Raw genomic sequence first — 21,811 nt, 5'->3', positions numbered from 1 at the left:
AGGAAAGGAAAGAAGGAAGGAAAGGAAAGAAGGAAGGAAAGGAAAGAAGGAAGGAAAGGAAAGGAAAGGAAAGGAAAGGAAAGGAAAGGAGGAAGGGAGGAAGGAAGGAAAGAAGGAAGGAAGGAAAGAAGGAAGAAGAGAAAGAAGGAAGGAAGAGAAAGAGAACTAAAACTCTCATTAACTCACTGTATAGTGATTCAGTGCAACTGGTGATTGGCGTGTGGCCCCCGGTTGACTAGTTCTTTAGATTCATTGCTAGTGCGTGATTGATCTCCCAATAAATGTGACCCTGCATTTTACATGATTTAGTTTCTTTTTTTATTCCATTTGTAGCATCGTGGGCGAAAGATACAGTATATCCAGAATGTGACCATTTCTTTCCTTCTTTGCTGCTACTGTTCTAGTGTGAGGCAAGACCATCTCTCACACAGATTATTGTCATAGCCTCTTAACACGTCTCCCTGCTTCTATTCTTGCTTCCCTTCAGTCTGCTCAGCACAGCAGCCGGAGTGATCCTGTTCATACCTAACTTGGATCATGTCACTCTCTGGCTCACAACCCATTTTGCCTCCCCATTTCACCCAGAGTAAAAGCCAAAGTCCTTACTGTGGCCAGCAAGGCCTTACAGTGGCCACTTTCGTTCCCTTACCCTCTACTTCATCTGCTACTGTTCTTCCTCCTTAGTACCTTGATCTTGCTGCACCTTGAACACACCATGCTCAGTCTTACCTCAGGGCCTTTGCACTTCTTCTTCCCCTAAGAAGCTCACTTCCTTCCTTTAGGTCTTTGCTCTGAAGACATCGTCTTAGGGAGGCTTTCCCTGCACATGCTATTTTAAGTTGTACCCCTAACATACCTTTTCCTTTTTACTCTAGTGTCCCTCATAGTGGTTATCTTGTAACATAAGGATTTTATTCATTGTTTTATTGTGCCCCCCTCCACCTTCTCACACACACTTGCCTGTAAGCTCCATGAAGGCAGGGATGTTTGTTTTGTCCACTGCTGAATCTGCAGATCCTGGGACGGTATGGTCAGCACGTAGGAGCCCTCCATCTGTATCTGTGGAATGACTTTGAATGGATGGAACACATGAAGTGCCATGAGTGTGTGACATATTATCAGATAGGTGATGAGGGGATGAGAGTCTCATGCGCTCTAGTTGGTTCCATATTGAAATTCAGCATGTTAAAATCCCCATTGTCATTTTTCTCCCAGGGTCACTAACACTTTATGCAGTCTGTAACAGGTGCTGAAACTTTTCAGCAAATCTTCTTTCTTCTCATGTCTTCACTTTTATCTTCTCTAAATAGGCTGGTGCCACAATAGTCTGGGTCATTCTGGTTTTTGTAAAATTACTCTGAGAGATTCTTTGTATGGAGAAAACCACTCATAGGATTAGGTTTTTGATCCCTTTTAGACTCCTACCCTTCCCTTCAGCACCCTGCGAAGGCCTGGGTGTTTACTGCGTGCCATTCGCCATCGCCCCTCTGCCCCTTGTCCCTCTTGCCTGTGCAGCTCTGTCCTCTGCCCTTCTCGTCTCTGCTTACGGTCTGCTGAGTTCAGGCCTTCTGCAGTAGAGTTAAATAAATATAGTCATGTCTTCTCTCTGAATGCATTTTAGTTCACATTATTCTTCTGGTTGTTAATTTAAAATATAATTTTAAAATTCACTAATGGTGTTGCATTTCCATGGGTGAGAACCCCCTTTTAAAGTATCTGAGGATTGGCTGAATGTGTAATTCATATTGAAACCCTCTTTCTGTGCTTTTTACAATGTCCTGGTCAGTGCTTTCTTCTACAGGGTTTTTTTTTTTTTTTTTTCCTTTAAGTCAGGAAGTAAAACAGTCACCAACTTACTGAAGGAAAAAGCATTAAAACGCTGATGTTGCTTTTCTACAATTAGCAATAATTATACCCAGAAAAAGCAAAAGAGTCTCAAAAGTCTTGCAGCTTAATTTGCTTTTGCAAATATATAAAGTACTCCCAGCAGTTTCTAATTTTGATTATTCTTTACAATCGCTATTCTGTGTTGTAATTGCCTGCTTTTAAAAAAGCTTGGTATTGTGAGGAGACCTTTAGAAATAGGACTTGCTAATGAATACAGAGATAGTGTGGAATAGGATGGGGAAACATGGTGGGCAGAAAATTTTTTTCTTACCTGTTTTTCAGCATTTATATAGGTTCTTTCAGAGAATAAAATAAAATATAAACCTAGGTAGACCAGGCTTAAAAAGTTATAATAAATGTTTTTGGTTACTTTAATGAGAATCTACATTTGTGGGTGGTCTGTGTTAACAGATGAATTTATTGTATTTTGTTCATTGTTATTTGTGGAGCAAAATACAATTAAATATAAAAATTTATGTTTTTTTCCCCAGATTTTTACCAGTTCTTAGGCAAGCAAGTTATGTCCATGTAGTAAAATTTTAATTAATCTTTATAAGGATGGAAATACCGTTCTGTTTATTGTGGATTTGGGGTAAAATCCAGAAACACTACTTAATCGAATTATTGTAATCAGAAATCACTTTTTATTTCCATTCTCATTAATAATGTTTCTTAAGTTATTAGGCTCCTTTTTGCAGTAATGGCAATTTATACAACTCAGTCTTAATTTTAAAATTTTATTTGAAATTCCAGAGTGTCTTAGGTAATCATTCAGAACATGAATTCTCATAGGGGCATCAGGGGTGTGACTGAATCTCTACGGATCCCAGTGTATCCTGAAAATGTTTTGCTTAAAGATTTATCAGTGCTATCAGTTTGTTTCTCACAATTTACCTCACTTCAGAGCAGCGTGCTAAAACCGAAGTGGAATATACATTTAATATCAAATATAATCTTTTTTTTTTTTTTTTTGCCAACTACATCCCAGCCACTGGACTGAACGTGGTGATTGAGGTTTTATTCAAGCAGCTACATGAATATTCGTGGAGCAGTAGGAGGTGGAAGCATGACACCTGAGGCTAAGTCATTGTATTTTGTGTGGCCATTTCTTCCTTATCATGGATTAGAAAACACATGTGGGAAGGAGAAGAAGACACAGTTCATCATCATAGATGTATCTGGGATCTCAATCCCCATAACCAAGAACTCATTTGTTCTTGGCAGAGCTTTCTTTTTAGTTACTCTTAGGTTGACTGGACAGCTTTGCAGCTGACTCCTGAACCTTGATCAGTCCTCATCTCCACCCTGGTCACTCTTGAACCTCACCTGCCACCTCCCCTTTCTGGGATTTTAGGGGCGCACTGCCTTCCTCCTGTGCTGGGAAAGGTGAGAAAATGTATTGGAGATGGTGCTGCCCTCTGATGCCTCATTTCCATTTTGTAGGTGTCCTTTTAAATGAACATTGTAAATTCGGAGGCCCTTTGTAATGCAGATGGTAGAAGGCAAGTTGTAATTGCTTCTAGGTTGGGAGTTTAGACTTGGAATTATGATTTTGTCTCAGAAAAATCAGAAGTCCACTGTTTTGGAACAGTAATCTGGTTAGGAAAGTGGGTGGGGAGCCTCTAAGTGTTGATTGAGACTGTGTTTTTAGAGCAAGCACATTGTTTTTCTTAGACATGGATGCTGGTTTGCGGTGGCATGGGAGGGAGGGCTGATGGAGATTATTGGGGATGGTGGCTACTCTTAATGCAGGCATTGGCTCCAGAAAACTGTATAAACTGTATATTGCCATATCTAAACTATAGAACACATTATTAAATTTTTAATATTTAAGATATTTTAGATAATGCATGATGTCTCCTGCACTTTCTATTTATTACTGTGTGTCTTGATTTTTAAGCACCTTATCCTCTAAGTTAATTTTGTTACTGAACTCAAGTGCCTTCTCCACACCTTGTTGTAAAAGAGTAAAAGTCTCTGATGGTCTGAGATGAAATTGATGGAATTGTTTTACAACTTTGAGTAAATCTAAAGTAAACTTTGAGTAAAAAGCCCAATCCTTCTTTGCTTACATTGAATATCATAGGAAGTGTTACCCCGGAAACTTGGTCTGAATTCTCTTATGTTATCAGAAATTTCTGCAAATTCAATTTGGAATCAACATGTGGGTACTTTTTTTTTTTTTTCTTTTTCATGGTCTTAAATACAGAAAATCATAATCTGTTTTAAGCTTCTTATAAATGATGGAGCCCTTGTTTACATGGGTAAAATGACTCTCTCTAAGTAGTATATTGAAGTTCATGTTAATGTTTGCTATTTAATGACACCTAATGATATTCAGTGAAGGTTATGCTAAACCGAAGAGAAAATGTGTTACCCAGGCAACTGCCTCAGGCAGACTAGAGATGCAGGCATATGGCTCTATAGTACACATTATTTCAGCATCTTTAAGCATAAAGAACCACACGTGTAATTGGCTGTGAAAAATTACTGCTCAGTTACTGTATTGTATGGTCATAATAGAAGTAAATGAATACGTCATTGTTGTTGGAACAAGTCTGTTGGGAATCACTTGTAGACTCTACTATTTAAGAAGCAAAAATACAATAAGAAGAAAATAGCTGGTTTAATTAACATGTAAAATTGGGTTAATTTGAATTCAGCTGGCACAGCGGATATTAATGTTGGCTTTTTTGTGTGTATGATATTCTGGCTTAAGCCTGTGTGCTTTTATTTTTTCTTGCCCACAGCATGAATAATTTTATTTTTAAAAATCTGATAAAGGCTATTTCAGTCACTTAATTTTTGCTTTGCCAAGTGCTTATGTTATGATCACGTTGGAAAAGGTTTTTGTGTGTATCCATAGTGAAAGACTTAAAAGTGAATGAAATAAAATGTTGAAATACTTCTGAGTAATTGATAATGTTCCCTGAAAAGGAATCAGTAAAACTTGATTTCATAGATTTTTAAAATATTTAGTTTACCTCTTATTTTTAATTTTGTTTTTAATAAAGTGACTAACTGGCAATTGTCATTGGCACATGCAAGAAAGTAGCACGTTTGCTCTTGTCACTTTCTGTGTGTCTGTGCTTAGGTGCTTATCTGTTTTCGCTTATCATTGTAATCATCATTACCTTGCTTCAAAGATTCAGAAAAACACATTGAGAGAGGCATTGTGTCCCAATTAAAAAATCATTTAACTCAATCGAGTTTTGGTATTTTGAAATGCTATTTGAGCGAAGAACACCCCTAGTTAATATGGGCCTGTGCTAAAAGTATGCATGAGAAAATTGTGTTCTTCACCTTGTCTCCTGGGCTTTGAGTACTCAAAATCTTGAGTGGAAGGTACTTTTCATGCTTTTCAGCTCTAAACCAAGGGGAAATTAAACTGAAGACTGAAGTCAGGTAAGTAAAGGGTTTGGCAGCACGCGCTCTACTGGAAGCATTTACAGTAGCTGCTTATCCAGTGGTAACCTAACAACTAACCTGCTGCTTTATGCAGAGTGATAGCCGGTATACAGCAGTCACTGGAAAAATGCTCGTTAACAAATTTCTGTGCCTGGTGGCATTTTAGGTCCTGATTTCTTATCTAAAGTTTATATATCTCCATTATCCTTTTTCATTTACCATTTTAATAGAGTTGACGCCTTCTCATCCAGCCTTAAAAGAACAAAGAAAGATCTAGGAAATAGATTTTTTTCAATCTACTTTGCTTACCTGAGTGAATTTTCCATAATGGCTTAGAATGACTAACCCCCCCCCCCCTTTTTTTTTTTAAACCAGTGGTCTTTCTCCCTTTCAATTTTTCTCTTCCTTTAAAGGTCCCCTTTAAACTTTTGAGGTTTGGGGGTTTTTTGTTTTGTTTTGTTTGTTTTTACAATCCCTATTAGTGTTTAAGAACAAAGAGGGTATTTATCTAGAGTCTAATGGAGATTATGATTTGTCTCTAGCTTTAAAAACCCTGTGGGAATTCTTTTCCTTGATGCAATATTACTCTTGTGGGGATTGGCCATGGTTAGAACTTTTTTATGATTCAAAGTTTAAAAGGTTGGGGAGGTGACAGGACATGAAGACAGATTCTCCTGAGGTCATTGGGCAGTGAGTAGTACTATTTAACAGGGAGAAGGAAGAATGGGGTATAGAATGTGTATAGGTGAAAGACCTTTCTGAGTGTGTAGTTCAGCGAACTATTAGCAAAAGGGAAGTAGAATGGGGGTGAGTCATACCTGTTAAATGTGTAGATCCCTCTGATAAGGAAGGAATTGTTGGAGGTATAAGAATGCCCTCTATAAATCCCAGCAGTTGGCACAGTCAGCCTTGGGCAACTCCAGCGCTGTTTGGAGTGAACTGCAAGGGGTGGACAGACAGGTAGGCCTGGAGTATGGGCTTATCACTTACTGAGTTAAGTTCACAGTTACGAGGGCCTGTGTATTTATCTACTGTTGGCAATATGGAGGCAGTGATATATGCAGAGGTGGTATTTATAGGCGAAATTCATGATAACAATACAGTAAAATTGCTAATAAAATCTTTAATAGGTTTTTAAAGCCAGGCAGTAGCCTGTTTGAACAATATTCAATCTGCCAGATTTCACTGGAGCCAATGAATTTAAATAGCCCCTTGGCAAATGCTGCAGTGAGATTTGAACCCAAGAGTGTGTAGAACCGAGGAGCCCAGCTGGCCTCGGAACAGATGTACTCCGAGTAATGCCAAGGCCAGTGCTGGAACCAGGGTGGGCATGGGAGGGCTCCCTGTAACCGAACGTGGAAGAAAACGGGATTCTGGACTGAAAGGCATTGGAGAGAGCCTCCTTCATAGATCAGGAAAGGAGATCTGCTCCAACTTGCCCAGCAAAATCATTCAGCCACTCAGGCAAAGGAAGAACTGGAACTCGGGCCTCTTTCCACCTTACTCCTGATGGCTCTGGCATATACAATTAGGTAACAAGAATTCATTGTCTTTTTAAAGCGTGTTAAGAACAACTGAAATGAATTTGCCCAACTGAGGTTGTGAGGCCTAGTTTGTTTTCTCACTGACTGTCAGCCAGCCTCATTTATTTATGAGCTCCTCCGCCGTCTGCCTAACTAGAAGTTTTCATGTGCTCTCTGACTGCAGGGTCTCAGTCCGAGCCTGTGGCTGCCGTAGCGCCTGCAGCCACAGGCCACTGGATGTCCCCGACGGGCGCCTGACCTGCCGGGCTTGAAAAGCTGTGTGCTGGGACTGCTCAGACAAGCCCTGGATTTGAACCCTTCTCAGTTCTCTCTCCTGCTAAGTAAGCCCTTGGCCCAGACTGCTGCAGCCTCTTCGGACTGGGCTCCCTGCTTCCCCCTGCAGTCTGTGCCCGGCAGTGTCCTGAGTGTTCTTCCAATGGGATCCCACATTCCTGGGTCTAAAACCCTCCGGTAGTGGCTGTCCCCCATGCATGCTTGCAGTACAGTCCATATCGCCTGTCTGGCCCTGCATGCTCCTTCATCCCCGCCTCCCTCCTGCTCCCCTCCTCCCTAGTCTCCAGCGCTCTGGTGGCGCCCTGCCCCACGGGGCTCCCAGGGTTGGCCTCTCTTAGGGCCGGTGCCCGCATGGAGGTTCTTCTGCCCCAAAAACTCTTGCTCCACATCTTCCCAGTGCTTCCTCCTCCTCATTCAGATCCTAATGCCACCTCCCAAGAGGCATTTCCTGGGCATGTAGGCAGAGCGGCCCATCTCCCATCCCCATCATTCTCAAAGGTTGGCCGCAGGGTAGGATCACTTGGGAAGTGGAAAGAAACAAAAGGCTGCTCAGGTCCCTCCAAAGACCAATTAAATAGGCCCTCTGGGGCTGAGAAGCAACTGCTTTAAGGCATTCCTCTCTTTTATCCTCTACACAGAAGTTATCTGATTATGAATCATCTTATTTTTATGTCGGTATGTTTGTGCTCATTGCCTGCTTTCTCCACTAGAATGGAATTCCTTGAGGATGGGATTCTGTCCATCTTATTCATTTTCATGGTATCTTTAGTGCCTAGGGCATTGCCTGGTATATCAGAGCCGCAGGGAACATATTTGCTTGGTGGCCTGAACCACATATATTTGCAAGGCATTTGGGAGGGAGATAAAAGAGCTGTAAAACCCCAAAAGCTATTAAAGATGTTAAAATCATGGAGGCCAAAGCTCTTTTGATAAACTGGTGATCTCAGGAAAGCCCAGTTCTGTTTTTTTTTTTTTCCCCTCGACATTCACAGATACTTGAACCTGGGTGGTCTGGTGGTTGGAACTGAGTTTTTGGAGTTCGATTTTACTTTTATCTCTGCCATTAATCCTGGACAATTATTTGGCTTCTGTTGTAACACACGGAAGAGGGTTATAAGAAGAAGTTATTTTTGCGAAGCACTCTTGTGGTTAGGAGCCTTAAGTAAAAGTGGTAATTGGATTTTGATATGGTGCATTGTCTACAACCAAGCTTCCTGAAGCCCGAACAGATCAGATCCTTATGTGCAGTTGCTTAAAACTTTCCTAGCCACAGAGTTGGCCTAGAGGTGGGAGCCAGGCGGGAGATGAAAGGGACCACATGGGGTATAAGTTGCTGCTGAGCGAGAATAAGCAACAGCCAGGAGGAAGAGAGAAGCTGGAGGTTATCCACCTTGGATAGCCAGTTACTGTCATTTGTTTCTTTTTTTTTGGTTCCCCCCCCGCCACCATCCCCAGCCTTTTATTCAGTCCTCCTGCCACTACCTACGTTGAGATCCTTGATGTTTTGTTTCATGTAAATTTTAATTTTTTTCTTACTACAAAAGTAGTTCAGTATGTGTATTATTGAGAAGAGTAGAAAATCTGGGCAAGCAAAAGGAGAAAAACCTTAAGTTTCTAATATTTTAACTACCTAGAGAACCATTGTTGACATTTTGGCATACATCCTTCACACTTTTGTGTATGTGTTTAAGGTATTATTTTTGTCCATTTTTAACAAAATGGGATCTTTTTTCGTGCATTTTTATAACTGGTTTTTTACTTAATAATGTGAATCTATTTATAACAATGATAGTGTTTGGAGAGTAGTCTGTATACGGATGTTCCTTTATTCATCAGTCACGTATTTTTGCATATTGTGGTTGTTTTCACTTTTTGCACCTTCAGCAGTGCCGCTTGAACATCCTTACAGATAAAAGTTTGTACACATTGATTATTTTTTAGGATACATTCCTAGAAATGGGATTGTGGTGTCAAAGACTATGGGCACTTTTAAGACTCTTGCTATGTTTGTCAGATTGCCCTCTTTGGAGAGTGTAGCGCCCTATACTCCCATCCCCTTGTCATAAGGCACCCTTCCTTTCCTTCAGGCCTTCATGTCTCTTCCCTGGCTTCAACCAACACGTCTCCCCAGCTCCAGGCTCTTCTCCTTCCAGATCACTTAACACTCCTCTGCCAGAGTAAATGGTTTAAAGCACAATTCGTCGTGTCACCAAGAATTTCAGACTTTGTGTACTGTCAGGATGTGCGCACCATTGCACTTGCCCTTACTCCAGTATATACTCACACTGCTTATAGCTCTTCATCTGCAGCCCTCCTGCCTTGGTTCCTGGCTCACCATCTGCCCCCCCACCCCCCCGGGCCATCAGTTCTTGGGGGGCAGAGATTGCACTTTTCGCCTGTGTCTTCCTAGCACCGGCCCCTGCCCAGCACATGGAGTGGGCACCGACTGCCGCTGGCGGCCTCTCCTTCCCCCACCTCCCATCTCTGCTTGATCACATCTTACTTCTGCAAGACTGACGGGACACGTCCACTGGGTCGCATTGTCCCTCTGACGTCACGTGACCGTTCAGACACTCCCCGTCTCTTTTCTCTCAATATAATAATGATCTTTCCTTCCTCTGAATCACTGGGTAATTTATCTCCACTTCTATTACTTGCTACTTTTTCCCATAATGTCATGGTTTTCAGTCTGTATTCTCTATTTTACGCATCTCCAGGCTAAGAGCTATCCCTTGCCAATACGGGAGGAGGAGACCTAAAGGGATGCTACTATAAGGAAACTCTGGCATTATTTCGGTTTGTGTCCTTCTAGTTTCTTTCTGTGTATGTAATAGTTGTGTCATCTTCCACAGCCCTGAGCCCAATGTACCTGTGGAGTCCACTTTGTATCCCTTTTTTCCCTGGCTCAGTATTTGATTGGAGAATGTGGTGTCTGAGCTGGCTTAGGCGGACTCCGTGGGCTTGTAAAGTTGCGGCTGCCTCCTGCAGCTCTAGAATAAGGAGGGTAGCGGTTCTAATGGTTTGAAACACAAAAACGACTTTCTTAAAAAAAATCTATGGTGGCATCAGAACCAGGAGCAGAGTAGTTAGAAACCTACTTTTCCCTCATCGGAGTGGTTGGGGGCCTTTGAAAATGGGACTCCTGCATTTGCTTCTCTTCACTGACCAGTGTCCCGCTCTTAGTTGCTGCAGGTGGGCCTGGTCAAACACTCTTCCGCAGGCAGTGGTCATGGAGTCCAGCAGAGTTGTGGGGTTTATTTTAGAGGGCATCTAACATTGTCAGAGAAGTTTTGGTTAGAAACGGAACCAAGTGAGCTCCCCAGCCAGGTCTGAACTTGATTAAGCTCATATTCTTTGTTGTAATTTACTCTAATACCCATTAAATCTGTAAAAGCAAGACTGAAGTACTGTTTATGTGAAAATGTGTGTGTGTGTGTGTGTGTGTGTTTAGATAGCACGCTTTAAATGAATATAGTACTATGTAATTATTCTGATAGCCCTCTAGTCAGATTACCTTGAAAATCCAAAATGATCTTGCTGAACAGTAAGACATTATGATTTCATGGTTCATCTATATACCTCCTACATAGTTGTATAATACTTGTATCTAACAGGATTACCAAATTACATACCTTTTTGGTATCTGTAACATGCCTAAAATACCAGAGTATTCATTGGCCAGGTATGGTTATGAAACCACATTGACTTTGCCAGATGAGGATTTGTTCATGCATATAGATAGTGTTCAGGTTTCTCATACCATTTTGAGAGATATAAAATACTCTTTTTATTGTATTTAAGTCTTTATTCCAATCATTAAATTAAAAAAAAGTGCCTCTTTTCTGGATAACACACTGTGCAACTTTTAATTAACCAAACGTCTGTGCAGGGATAATTGAGCAAATAGGATTATTTTGTGCCTTGACAAATTGCCAGCAGGCTAAACTGGTGAGCAGTGTGGCTGTGTGGTTGTTGGTACCTGCTCAGAGGAGTCCTGGAAGTAGGAGCGATGGCAAGAAGAAAGCAGACAGAGACACCTTTTCCCTCTACTGCTTCAGTAGTGCAGAGTATGGTGAGCCTGAGCCCTGAGTTTCATTCACAGCTTTAAGTAGCCTTTGTTTAAAAACTCCCAGATCTGTGTTTCCTATCTTAGCCTTTGTATTAGTTTGTTAGTCCTGCTATAACAAAGTATCCCCAACCTGGATGGCTTTAAAAATAAATGTATTTATTGTCTCACAGTTCTGGAGGGTAGGATCAAGGGTGTCAGCAAGGTTGGTTTCTTCTGAGGGTTGTGAGGGAGAATCTGTTCCATGCCTGTCCCCTAGCTTCTGGCGGTTTGCTGGAAATCTCTGGCATTCCTTGGTTTATAGAAGCATCTGATCTCTACCTTTATCTTCACATGGTGTTCTTCCTGTGTGCATATCTGTGTCCAAACTTCCCCTTTTTATGAGGACTCTAGTCATATTGGATTAGGTGCCCACCCTATTCCGGTCTGAGCTCATTTTTACTAATTACGTTTGCAACAACCCTAGTTGCAAGCAGAGGTCATATTCTGAAGTACTGAGGGTTAAGACTTCAACATGAATTTTTTGGGGAGGATGCAGTTCAACTGCTTTCAGCCCTTCTCCCAAGTTCCACACTGGTGCTTTTGGTTTCCAGCTGGACACCATAGTCAGTGTCCCACCAGAACCTCCAATGTAACACAGTTGGAATTGGTCTCACTGTCTCACAAGGCCTTTCTCTCTTTTTCTTTTTCTCTTACTCTGTGTTTGGTGGTCATATCATCATCCCACTCAGTTAGCCAGCTTGGATGTTTTGGGCCTTTTCCTGGTGCTCAGTCTCCGACATCCATCTCTACCAAGTTCTGTCATTCCTGCCTCAACTGTTTCTCTAACCTTTCCTCTCTTTTCAGTCCTGGTGTGGTAGCGCTGGCTTAGACCCCTGCTGTGCCTTGCTCTCACACTGTCTATCTCCCCATCTTGTCTTTCCTCTGTTAAATTCATCTTCCACACCAATTCCTTTTCTAAGACAAAGATCTGAACCTGATATTTATTAGCGCCCCCCCGCCCCGCCGCCAGAGACCTTCAGTGACTTCTCACTGCTTGCAAAGAAGTCAAGATTTTGTAACTTGGCCTTTAAGGTCTTCCACAGGTGGCTGGTATTACAGCTCAAGCCACTCTTCACCCCTCACAACCTATTAGATACAGGGTGGGCAACACCTGCGTCCTTCCCTAAACACAGCACATCCCATATGTTGTCACCTCTGTGTTTCGCTCTGTTCTTTCCTCAGTGTGGAAGGTCCTCTCTCTGCCCTTCACTCTTCTTCCCATCCCAGCTGGAGTTTGGTCTCAGTCAAATGGAAACCAGAACACCTGGGTTTTAGGCCAGAATGCCAGAAGCCAGTTGCTTCCCCTTCACATAAGTCATTAACTTCTAGTTTTTGTTTTTTTTTTTAAGATTTTATTTATTTATTTGCGAGAGAGAGAATGAGAGACAGAGAGCATGAGAGGGAGGAGGGTCAGAGGGAGAAGCAGACTCCCCGCCGAGCAGGGAGCCCGATGCGGGACTCGATCCCAGGACTCCAGGATCATGACCTGAGCCGAAGGCAGTCGCTCAACCAACTGAGCCACCCAGGCGCCCCTAACTTCTAGTTTTCTCAAAAGTAAAATGAGGAGGTTGAAGTAGATGATCTCAAAGATCTTCTCAACTTTAAAATTTCTTCTTTAAATGCCACACCTCCATGAAGCATTCCCCAGGTTTGTGGGCAGAACAAATCACTCTTCTTGTGCCCCCTTAACACTTTATGTCTTCTTTTACTTTTGACCCTCAACTCATGCATTCTGGTGGGCATATATGCACGTGACTACCTCGCACTCCCCCAACAGGCTGTAAGCTCCTCGAGGCCCGCTAAGAATGTTTGACTCAGCTTTGCGTCTCTTCCCATCCTGGTCTTACTTGCACATAGACTCTCAGTGAGACACACTGAGTGGTAGAGAAGATGTTCTGGGCCAACATATTTCTGTAACATATGCTGTTCCTGCTCCTGAAAGTTCCCATGCATTTGGAAGGATGTGTTTTGGATGGTGAATGACAGAAATTGTATATTGAACACACCATGGGATTTTCCTTTCTTTGTGATATTATTATGATCAGGTGACATTCTGGGAAACACTTAACTTTGTAACACTTTGTATAAAAATGTGTTCTCTCTATGAGCTGCTTAGAAGTAATTAAGTGTTTTGAGAAACATAGGAAAACACTCCTGTTTTCTTCCTCCCTCTATATCCTCCAGAGACTTGGACTTCAGTGTATCATTGAAATATTTGGAAATTTAAAATACAGAATACCTCCTTGGAAGTCAAAGCATCTGTGGCCTGTTGTATTGTTCCTAACAACCAGATTTGATTATGTCATGACCTTGCTCAGAAACTTTTCAATCACTCCTTGCTTCCTAGGGAAGAAAAAGCAGTCCCTTTTTTTTTGTTTTCATGCCCATCTTTGGTCTTATACTTTTAATCTCATTTCACAGTGTTTTCTTTTATGTGCTCTGCTGCCCAGACAAAATCAGTTCCTCACCATTTCCCTTGTACACGCCCTAGCTTTCTTGCACCTGCCTTTCTGCAAGGATCCCCCTGACTAGAGTGCCGGCCTTTCTGTGCCCATTACTACATACCTGAATTTCACTCATTTTTCAAGAGCCAGCTCGCATTCCATTTCTGCTACAAAGCCGCCTTTGATTTCCTACCAGAATTCTGTTCTCATCATATTGCTCCCTGTCTTAAGATTGTATACTGTTTCTAGTTCTAGACTAGTGTTATCTGCCTTATCAGACTAGAACTTCTTTGGCATCACATTTCATGTCTGTTTGTATTCTACCACCCCTACCAATACTACCCCTAGTTGAGTCCACATGTGGTCGGTAGATCTCAGCAATGAATGAGTCTCTGTGAACCATTTTTACATGGTGTATTAATGAATGACAAAGCTGCTCTATATTACTGCTGCCCTGTCACGTCCTAATTTAAAATACCTAATCTTTAATTCTAGAATCCAGCAATATGCGTGAAACAAAAATGCCATGTTGGCTAAAACAGTTACGTTTGAAATTGTAATTCGAACCTGTCATGTTCTTTAGATTCTGTACATTGCTGTTTCAGTCCACTGTATGTAAAAGGAAATGCTAAGTGTTTATAAATGTTTTTAGGTTTGAACGTAGTTTTTTGACAGCGATGTTTAATTTTTTCCCTAGTGTCTATTTGTGTATGCTTTTATTTTCTGCAGGCTACTGATTTTATGCTTTGTGCTTGTTTTATGTTGCAGATTAATATCCTTTCAAGAGTTCGTAGCATTTGAATCTGTCCTGTGCGCCCCAGATGCTTTGTTCATGGTGGCCTTTCAACTCTTTGACAAAACTGGCAAAGGAGAAGTTACTTTTGGTAAGGGGTGTGAGTATGTGTGTACCTAAGTAAGTGCAGACTTGTGTGAGCTTTTTGTGTGTGTGTGTGTCCCCAGAAATGAAGTGTATGGAGAAACTTTTTAAGAAGTTAAGCATATCCCTTTTAACAAAGATTGTTCTGTGTTTTGGGGCTCCAGTTCAAATATCTTTCTATTTGAAAAATAGATTTCTGGCCCCGTTTTGATACTCTGGTTTAGTTTTAAGGTGAGGGAGGTTGTGCATGACTTTTTCAGAGTCGTAGGTCATGTGAGCTAAGCAGGACTTCTGTTAATTTCCTTCACAATCAGGGGTGCTTCCCACAGGTAGGAGGAAGACGTTCATAAACTGCCTAAGAACAGAAGGTACCACCTGTGCCCCCGGCGTTTTCAGTCCTTACCTGGTCCCCACGGAGTAGCTTGAGTGCAAAGGCTTTGCACAAGATAGGAGTTCAGGGTGGCAGCAGCAGAACCTCGGTCCCAAGAGGACCCCCTTGGCTGGGTCGTTCTCTCTGCCGTGCTGCCACCTTCTTCATTGTGAAAAGCCAGAACTGGCCTCACAGGGATTAGCTGCAGAGTTGCAGAAAACCCACATGTTGTTTTAAGTACTAGGAGAAAGGAAGTAGCAGACCAGGAGTAGGTTCTTTATTAAAAATAAGCTGCTTACTGACGTATAAAAAAAGTGTAAAAATAAACTTTTTTATACTGAAGATAGATTTGACGGAAAGTACCACCTTTTCCTTGGACTGTGTGGTATCCAGCGTGTGTTGTTCATGCACGTGACCCTGCTGTAGATAGCACTGCCTGTGAGGAACTGTGGAGCCCTCCTGGGCTTGTGGATTGTTGATTCAGGGGAGATGGCTGAGGTGCCCATTGCAAATGTCTTTATTCATAGTTTCTAGTTCATTTGGACTTCCTGGGTCTGTCTTACTTGATGGATGGTGAGCAATGTACAGATGGGAGGAGAATACAGATGATATGATAGAGCACCATCTATTCTGGAATAATTCTGGAACTGGAGAGAGACTTCGCTCCTTCTGGCTCTCGGCCTCTGTTGTGTCTGAACAAGTTAATCATCCTCTCAGGTCTTCATTTTCCTTATCAGAAATGAAGACAATAGCTACATAAAGTGTAGGTAAGGCAGTATAATGGACTTATTCTAGAAGCCTTCCCTTTTCTGCATCCTTTCGTCCATGTTCCTTTGACATGGCAGTTATTTGAGGCTCGATCAGCTGAGGCAAAACATGGACATATACCTGGTTTTGTTTCATACAGTCTAGAAGCTCAGATGCATTCCATGAACACTCCAGTAGAACACTATGCGGATTATTTCATATTTAAACATCCCTAGAATAACTTTAGTTTTTTCCTTTCCCATCACCCGATTCATCTTAGTATCACTGTAACCACAGCTTTTCCTTGGAACACCAATAAAAAAATGTCCCCGTTGAAATTTTCGAGTGACGAACGAGCAGCCAGCTCATGGTGGCGTTAATTGACCCAGTGGAAGCCAGTTTGATGAATACGGTTCCTGGGGGTTTCCAGAGGAACGCCTGCGCGTCTGAGTGAGTTGGGCAGCCGCGTTCACTCACGCTTCCCCCTCCTGTAGCACGTGTGCAGGCGGGGGTGCAGGAGCCCCGGGGTGGAGATGGGGGGCGCTGGGAAGTGGCCTGCAGTGTTCTCCTTACGTCCAGCGTGAAGCGGTGACTGGCCTGGTGGAGGAAAGAAACAGGAGACTGTCCCCCGTGCAGGGAGACGTGCTGTTCCTGGGAGCAGAAGGAAGCAGCAGGGGAAGAAGCAGGTGCAGGAGAGGGGGTCATCAGGTGCGGGAGGGCGGTCATCTGTGAAGTGCTGCAAGCACAGTAGCAGGACCATTCTGTGTCTGCTTCTTACTAGTGCTTTGTTGATGGGCAAATCGGTTCAACGTTCTGAGCCTTCTTTTCTTCATCTGTACAGTCAGGGTAATAATAATCTACCTTGCAAGACTATGTGAGGATGAGAAGATACACTGCATATAAAGGTGCTGTCTGGAGAACAAAGGCCTCTATAAAAATATTACTGAAAGAAAAAACTTGAAAAAGCAAAGGAGGACTTTCTTCTTCTCTCCACCCCCCTTTTTTTTTCTTGTGTTTTGGGAAGCCCTGCACTTCTAACTTGCAGTTTAACTGCTGGCCAGTTAGCCAGTAATTTGCTTACCATCTGTTTTGTGTTGAACATTATCCCATCTCTGAAGGCATAAGACATTCAAATAAGAAATCATGGTTTCCAAGGAGCTGAAATTCTTATGACAACATCAGTTGCATGTAACTTGTAGAAGAAATGTACACCTCCTCTCCCAGTACCCTGCCCTCCCAGTGTCACCAAGCAGAAACAAGGTATGTCCTATATCCATTTATGATGAGCTGATGGGGTCCTCACCCAGGGGTGAGGGAGTCAAATGATGTAGCCTGGGCTTTTCTGACCTATTCATCCCTATTTGGGATTAAACTAACAGGGATATGCATACTACAAAGAAGAATCCAAATGACCATCAAATTGCAAATTAATAGTTGACTTAACATTTTTCATAAGGTAGAGTCCCCCAGGAGAGGTGGCTGCTGTGTTTAGTTGGCTTTTACCCAGTAAACAAAATCATACAGGGGATGTGGCAGCCTAAGGAGTATTTCAACAGCAGGTATCTTTAGAAGAGGCTAGCACAAGTATGTTTTCCAGGAAACTTATAATGGGGTTGGAGAACTTTCTTAAAAAATGGAGTTGGGCAGAAAAGAGGACTGACTTAGTCAGTCTTAATCTCATAAGCCCGCAGAATTAAGAGCATCCTGATCTGTGACCCGGCGGCCTGTCCCTGTGAGGCTGTTGGAGATGTGCGCAGTGACAGTCCTACCTCTGGTTACATCCTTAGCTCCTTGTAAGCCCTTCACCCAAGAATGCCCTTTGTGTATTTCAGAAGGTTGCCTGGGTGTGCATCTCTGGGAGGGGTAAACATGAAGAGGTAAGAAAGAAAGGCCTCCTCTTTTCCCTCCCAGATGGGCTCCGTCAGCTGTGGTCATGAGGAGAGCATTGTTTCTCGGAACAGAGGTTTATCTGGGGCCTTCCCATGGGCTGCAGGCAAGGCAGGAGAGTGGCCTCAGTTCCCCGGACCTCCTGGCCTTGCGTTCCGTCCAGAGGAGAGCCATTACCCTCTCGATCTGTAACATAGTGGATTTCCACCTGGGGGCTTGTTTGAAGCAGGGCCTGACGAAACTCAGTAAGCACTAGTGTTTGTCAACAAGCCGGCGGTACTCCCGCTCCCACTAACGCTGATTCTGGTACACACCACACAAAAATCGGGTGGCGTGAGGGGCAGATAATCAAGTGTCACATTTCAGGGAGGGCTTGCCCCGTTTGCTCTTAGGCCTTGTTTATGTTTGTCATGTTTTCATGTCTAGATTACTCCTGTGTTTGCTACAATGAAAAGATCTTGATTAGGCCAATTTTGTTCCTTTGATATGAGTTCATTATTTTCACCTGTTTCCTCTGAGGAAAAACGTATCTCCAATATTTTGTTCTCACCATGTTTTCTTGTTTTGATATCTGATATTTATAAGTGCATTTTGAGATGTCAGCAGGTGTGTAATAGGGTATCCGTATAAAGAAAATTCTAGTTAACAATTTGCAATTCTGTATGTGTGGAGAACAAATACTTTGTTCTGTTTCTCTTTGCATGTTTAGCCTATTTTATATATGCTAGTGAATTTTTATTTTTAATTTTTTAAAGTATTCTTTACATAAACATAGCATACATACAGAAGAATGCACGAATCATAAGTGTACCTCTTGATGAACTTTTGCACAGTGTATATACTTATCGCCATCCAGATCAGGAGGAGAATAGTGCCAGCGTCCATGGACCCCTTTCCAGTTATCGTCCCCCAGGCCCAGTGCTAACAGCGGACATTTATCAACATGGACTGGGTTTGCTTGTTTTTAAACTAGATAAAAATGGAGAGGTACAGAACGTACCGTTTCACTCTGACTTTTGCTCACATTTTATCTGTGAGATTCAGCCATGTTTATGTTGTATCTATTTTTACCTGGTTCTTTTTCTTTGTTGTATACGATTCCATTGTATGACTTTATCCGGATTTGTTTATTCATCTTACCATTGGTAGGCATTTGCACACTTCCAGCTTTGGTAGCTGCAAATAATGTGCTTTGAACATTGTTTTATCTATCTTTTGGGATGTGGGTGTGGGGCCATTTCTAGGAGTAGAACTGCTGGGTCATAGAAAATGTGTGTGTTTGGCTTCAATAGATACTGCCAAACAGTTTTCCAGAGTGCTTGAACCACTGCATTCACACTGTCAGTGTGGAAGAGTTCTCGTTGTTCCATGCCTTTGCTAACCCTTGGTATTACCAGTCACGTTTATTTCAGTGATACCTCATTATGTCGCTTTAATTTGCACTTTCCTGATTACTAATGGGTTGTGCAACCTTAAAAAAATATTTACTGGCCATTTGCATATCCTCTTTAGCGGTGTGCCGTTTTTCTAGATACAAGGTGTTCATGGGTTGTATATCTTCACTCCGTGACTTCCGCTTCCACTCACTCAATAGGGCCCTAAGGAACACAAGTTCTTAAACTTCATGTAGTACAAATTATCAGCATTTTCTTTTACAGATAGTTCTGTGTCCCATTTAAGAAATCTTTGCTTACCGAAAGGTCACAAAGACAGTCTCCTCTGCTATCTTTCAGAAGTTTTTTTGTTTTCCTTTCAAATTTAGATTTTCAATCTTTCTAGAATGTGGTTGGATTTTTTGTTTACTTTTGCATGTTGTGAGGGTCAAGGTTCTCCAGACCCCGTGGATATCTACTTTCCCAGCACTATTACTGAAAGGATTGCTCTTTGTTTTATTGCTCTGTGCTGATAACAGTGATCTTAAATCACTGTGGGTCTGTTTCTGAATTCTGTCCTTCTATAATTATGTCTGCACCATCGCTATACTCTCTTTAATTACTACAACTTTATAATAAGTCTTGATTTCAGATGAATTCTCCAACTTTATTATTTTATTTTTTATTAAAGATTTTATTTATTTATTTGACAGAGAGAGATACAGCGAGAGGGGGAACACAAGCAGGGGGAGTGGGAGAGGGAGAAGCAGGCTTCCCACCAAGCAGGGAGCCCGATGTGGGGCCCGATCCCAGGACCCCAGGATCATGACCTGAGCCGAAGGTGGATGCTTAACGACTGAGCCACCCAGGTGCCCCCCAACTTTATTTTTAAGATTATTTTGGAAATATTGTCTTTACAATAATCCTGCTGAGAGTTTGAATGCTATAGCCCTGAATATTTTTAGTGTGTTTACGTATATCTATATGTGTATAAATTTTTGACTGCCTTAAGGCTTTTTTGAAGTATTTAAAAGCTTATTTATTTATTTATTTTTAAAAAGATTTTATTTCTTTTCAGGGGGGAGAGCATGAACAGGGAGGGGCAGAGGGAGAGGGACAAGCAGACTCCCCTCTGAGCGGGGAACCTGATGTGGAACTTGATCCCAGGACCCTGAAATCATGACCTGAGCTGAAGTCAGATGCTTAATCAACTGAGCCACCCAGGCACCCCTAAATAAAAGCTTACTTAGTAATAAATGTTACTCTGCCTGTCCAACACTATTTGGAAAATGTAAGTTGGTGGAGACTACAAATTTTGAAAGAGAGAAGATACATGTCTATGTGATTATCATCTAAAGATGTTAGTGTATGTCTGCCATTTTGTAGATAGGTCTGTTGCCAATAGGAATCAGTGCTAAACCTCTCAGAAGGAAGATAGCAGGAACATGAGCTATATTTTACATCTGAGCTGAAGAGTAGTGTAAATTTTAAAAATATTCATGAATCTTTTAATAGATTTATATTACATTAATACATTGAATATAATAAATGGAAAGAAACTTTGGAATTCTGTGAACTTGATATGAAATTTTGATTAACATAGTAGGAGAGAAGGACATATAAAAGAGGGTAAATCATGGTGGAAAGCAAGCAGGAAAGGATTAGGAAAGGGGAAATGATATTTGCTGATGGTCTAGTCATTTAACCAAAGGAAAGAAATAATAAAGTGACATTGTATTAATTATAAATCTCTACACCTTTTTGTGAGGAGATAATTTATAAAAATTTCAGTTTATAATATTTAAGGCTTTATCTCTTTAAAATGTACATTTTTTGAGTATCAACATGATTTTCTTTTTTTAAAGCATTACTTTTATGCTTGATCAGGGGCGGCAAACTTTTTCTGTAAAGGACCAGATAGTAAATATTTTGAGCTTCATGGGCCTTAGGGTCTCTGACAACTAGTCAACTCTCCCGTTCCCAGAGACAGTATGTAAACAAATGGGTATGGCTGTCTTCCAATAAAAGTTTACTTACAAAAACAGTTGGTGGTTCAGTGGAACATAGTTTTCCAACCTGTCCACCAGAGTATTAACAGGAACATATACAATTTGATGATGTTAATACTAGGGATTAAGACACTTAATAGAATGGGTATGTTCTGGTGATATTTGGGTGATTACAGTGAGCTGTGAAACGAAGAAGGTAATCCTCTTTGCACAATATGGTTTGGTTGGCTTTATTGAGAAAGTGCCTTTTGAGCACAAATTTGAAAGAGGTAGGGGAATTGATCATATAGAGAGATGGAAGAAGGAGAGAGACTGTTCTAGGCAAAAGGAATGGCTGTTGGCTTGGTTCGAAGGCTGGAGTGTACTTGGCACACTTGAGGACTATAAGGAGAACCTTTGTGAACTGAGTGAGTCAGGGAGAGCCTAGTAGGAAAGAAGCTCAGAGAAGTAACAGATCTGATGAAGTAAGACCCTTTAGATCAAGGTTAGATCTTAGACTATGATGATAAGTGAATTGGGAAACCATTACAGGATTTTTTTTTTTTTTAAGCAGAGTGACATGATCTGGTTTATGTTTTAACAGGACCACTCTGGCTGCTGTGTTGAGAATAGACGATAGAAGGAACAGAGTAGAAAGAGAGGGACCAGTTAAAAGCTATTGAAGTAATCCAGGTGAATGATCATGGTGGCTTGGACCTGAGTGAAGTTAGGGTTATTTTGAAGAGAAACAAGGTTCTCTGATGGATTGGATGTGGACTGTGAAAGAGGGAGAGGAGGCAAGAATGATTTCAAAGACTTTGGCCAACTGGAAGGTGGAGTTACCAACCAAGATGGGAAGGGCTACAGGCTTGGGGTGGGAGGAAAACAGGAGCTCACTTTTGGAT

The 21,811-nt window shown here is 41.7% G+C and overlaps 1 protein-coding gene across 3 annotated transcripts in view; it reads left to right on the top strand.

Moving 5' to 3' along the window:
* SLC25A13 (solute carrier family 25 member 13) overlaps window positions 1–21,811 on the top strand; it is a 180,053-nt gene that overhangs the window by 52,081 nt on the left and 106,161 nt on the right. For 2 of the 3 annotated variants that reach the window (XM_035020604.1, XM_035020603.1), the window contains exon 4: window positions 14,433–14,548. The exons of the other annotated variant lie outside the window; for it this stretch is intronic. In XM_035020604.1, coding sequence (XP_034876495.1) covers window positions 14,433–14,548 — 116 coding nt within the window. The remainder of the gene's footprint in view (window positions 1–14,432; window positions 14,549–21,811) is intronic. 3 annotated transcript variants of the gene reach the window in all.

The sequence above is a fragment of the Mirounga leonina genome, unplaced genomic scaffold (genome assembly GCF_011800145.1).
Source record: "Mirounga leonina isolate KUSES-001 unplaced genomic scaffold, KU_Mleo_1.0 Mir_174, whole genome shotgun sequence".
Classification (NCBI taxonomy): Eukaryota; Metazoa; Chordata; class Mammalia; order Carnivora; family Phocidae; genus Mirounga; species Mirounga leonina.
Note: the sequence above shows the minus strand (reverse complement) of the source record. Positions and strands in the feature narration are given on the sequence as shown.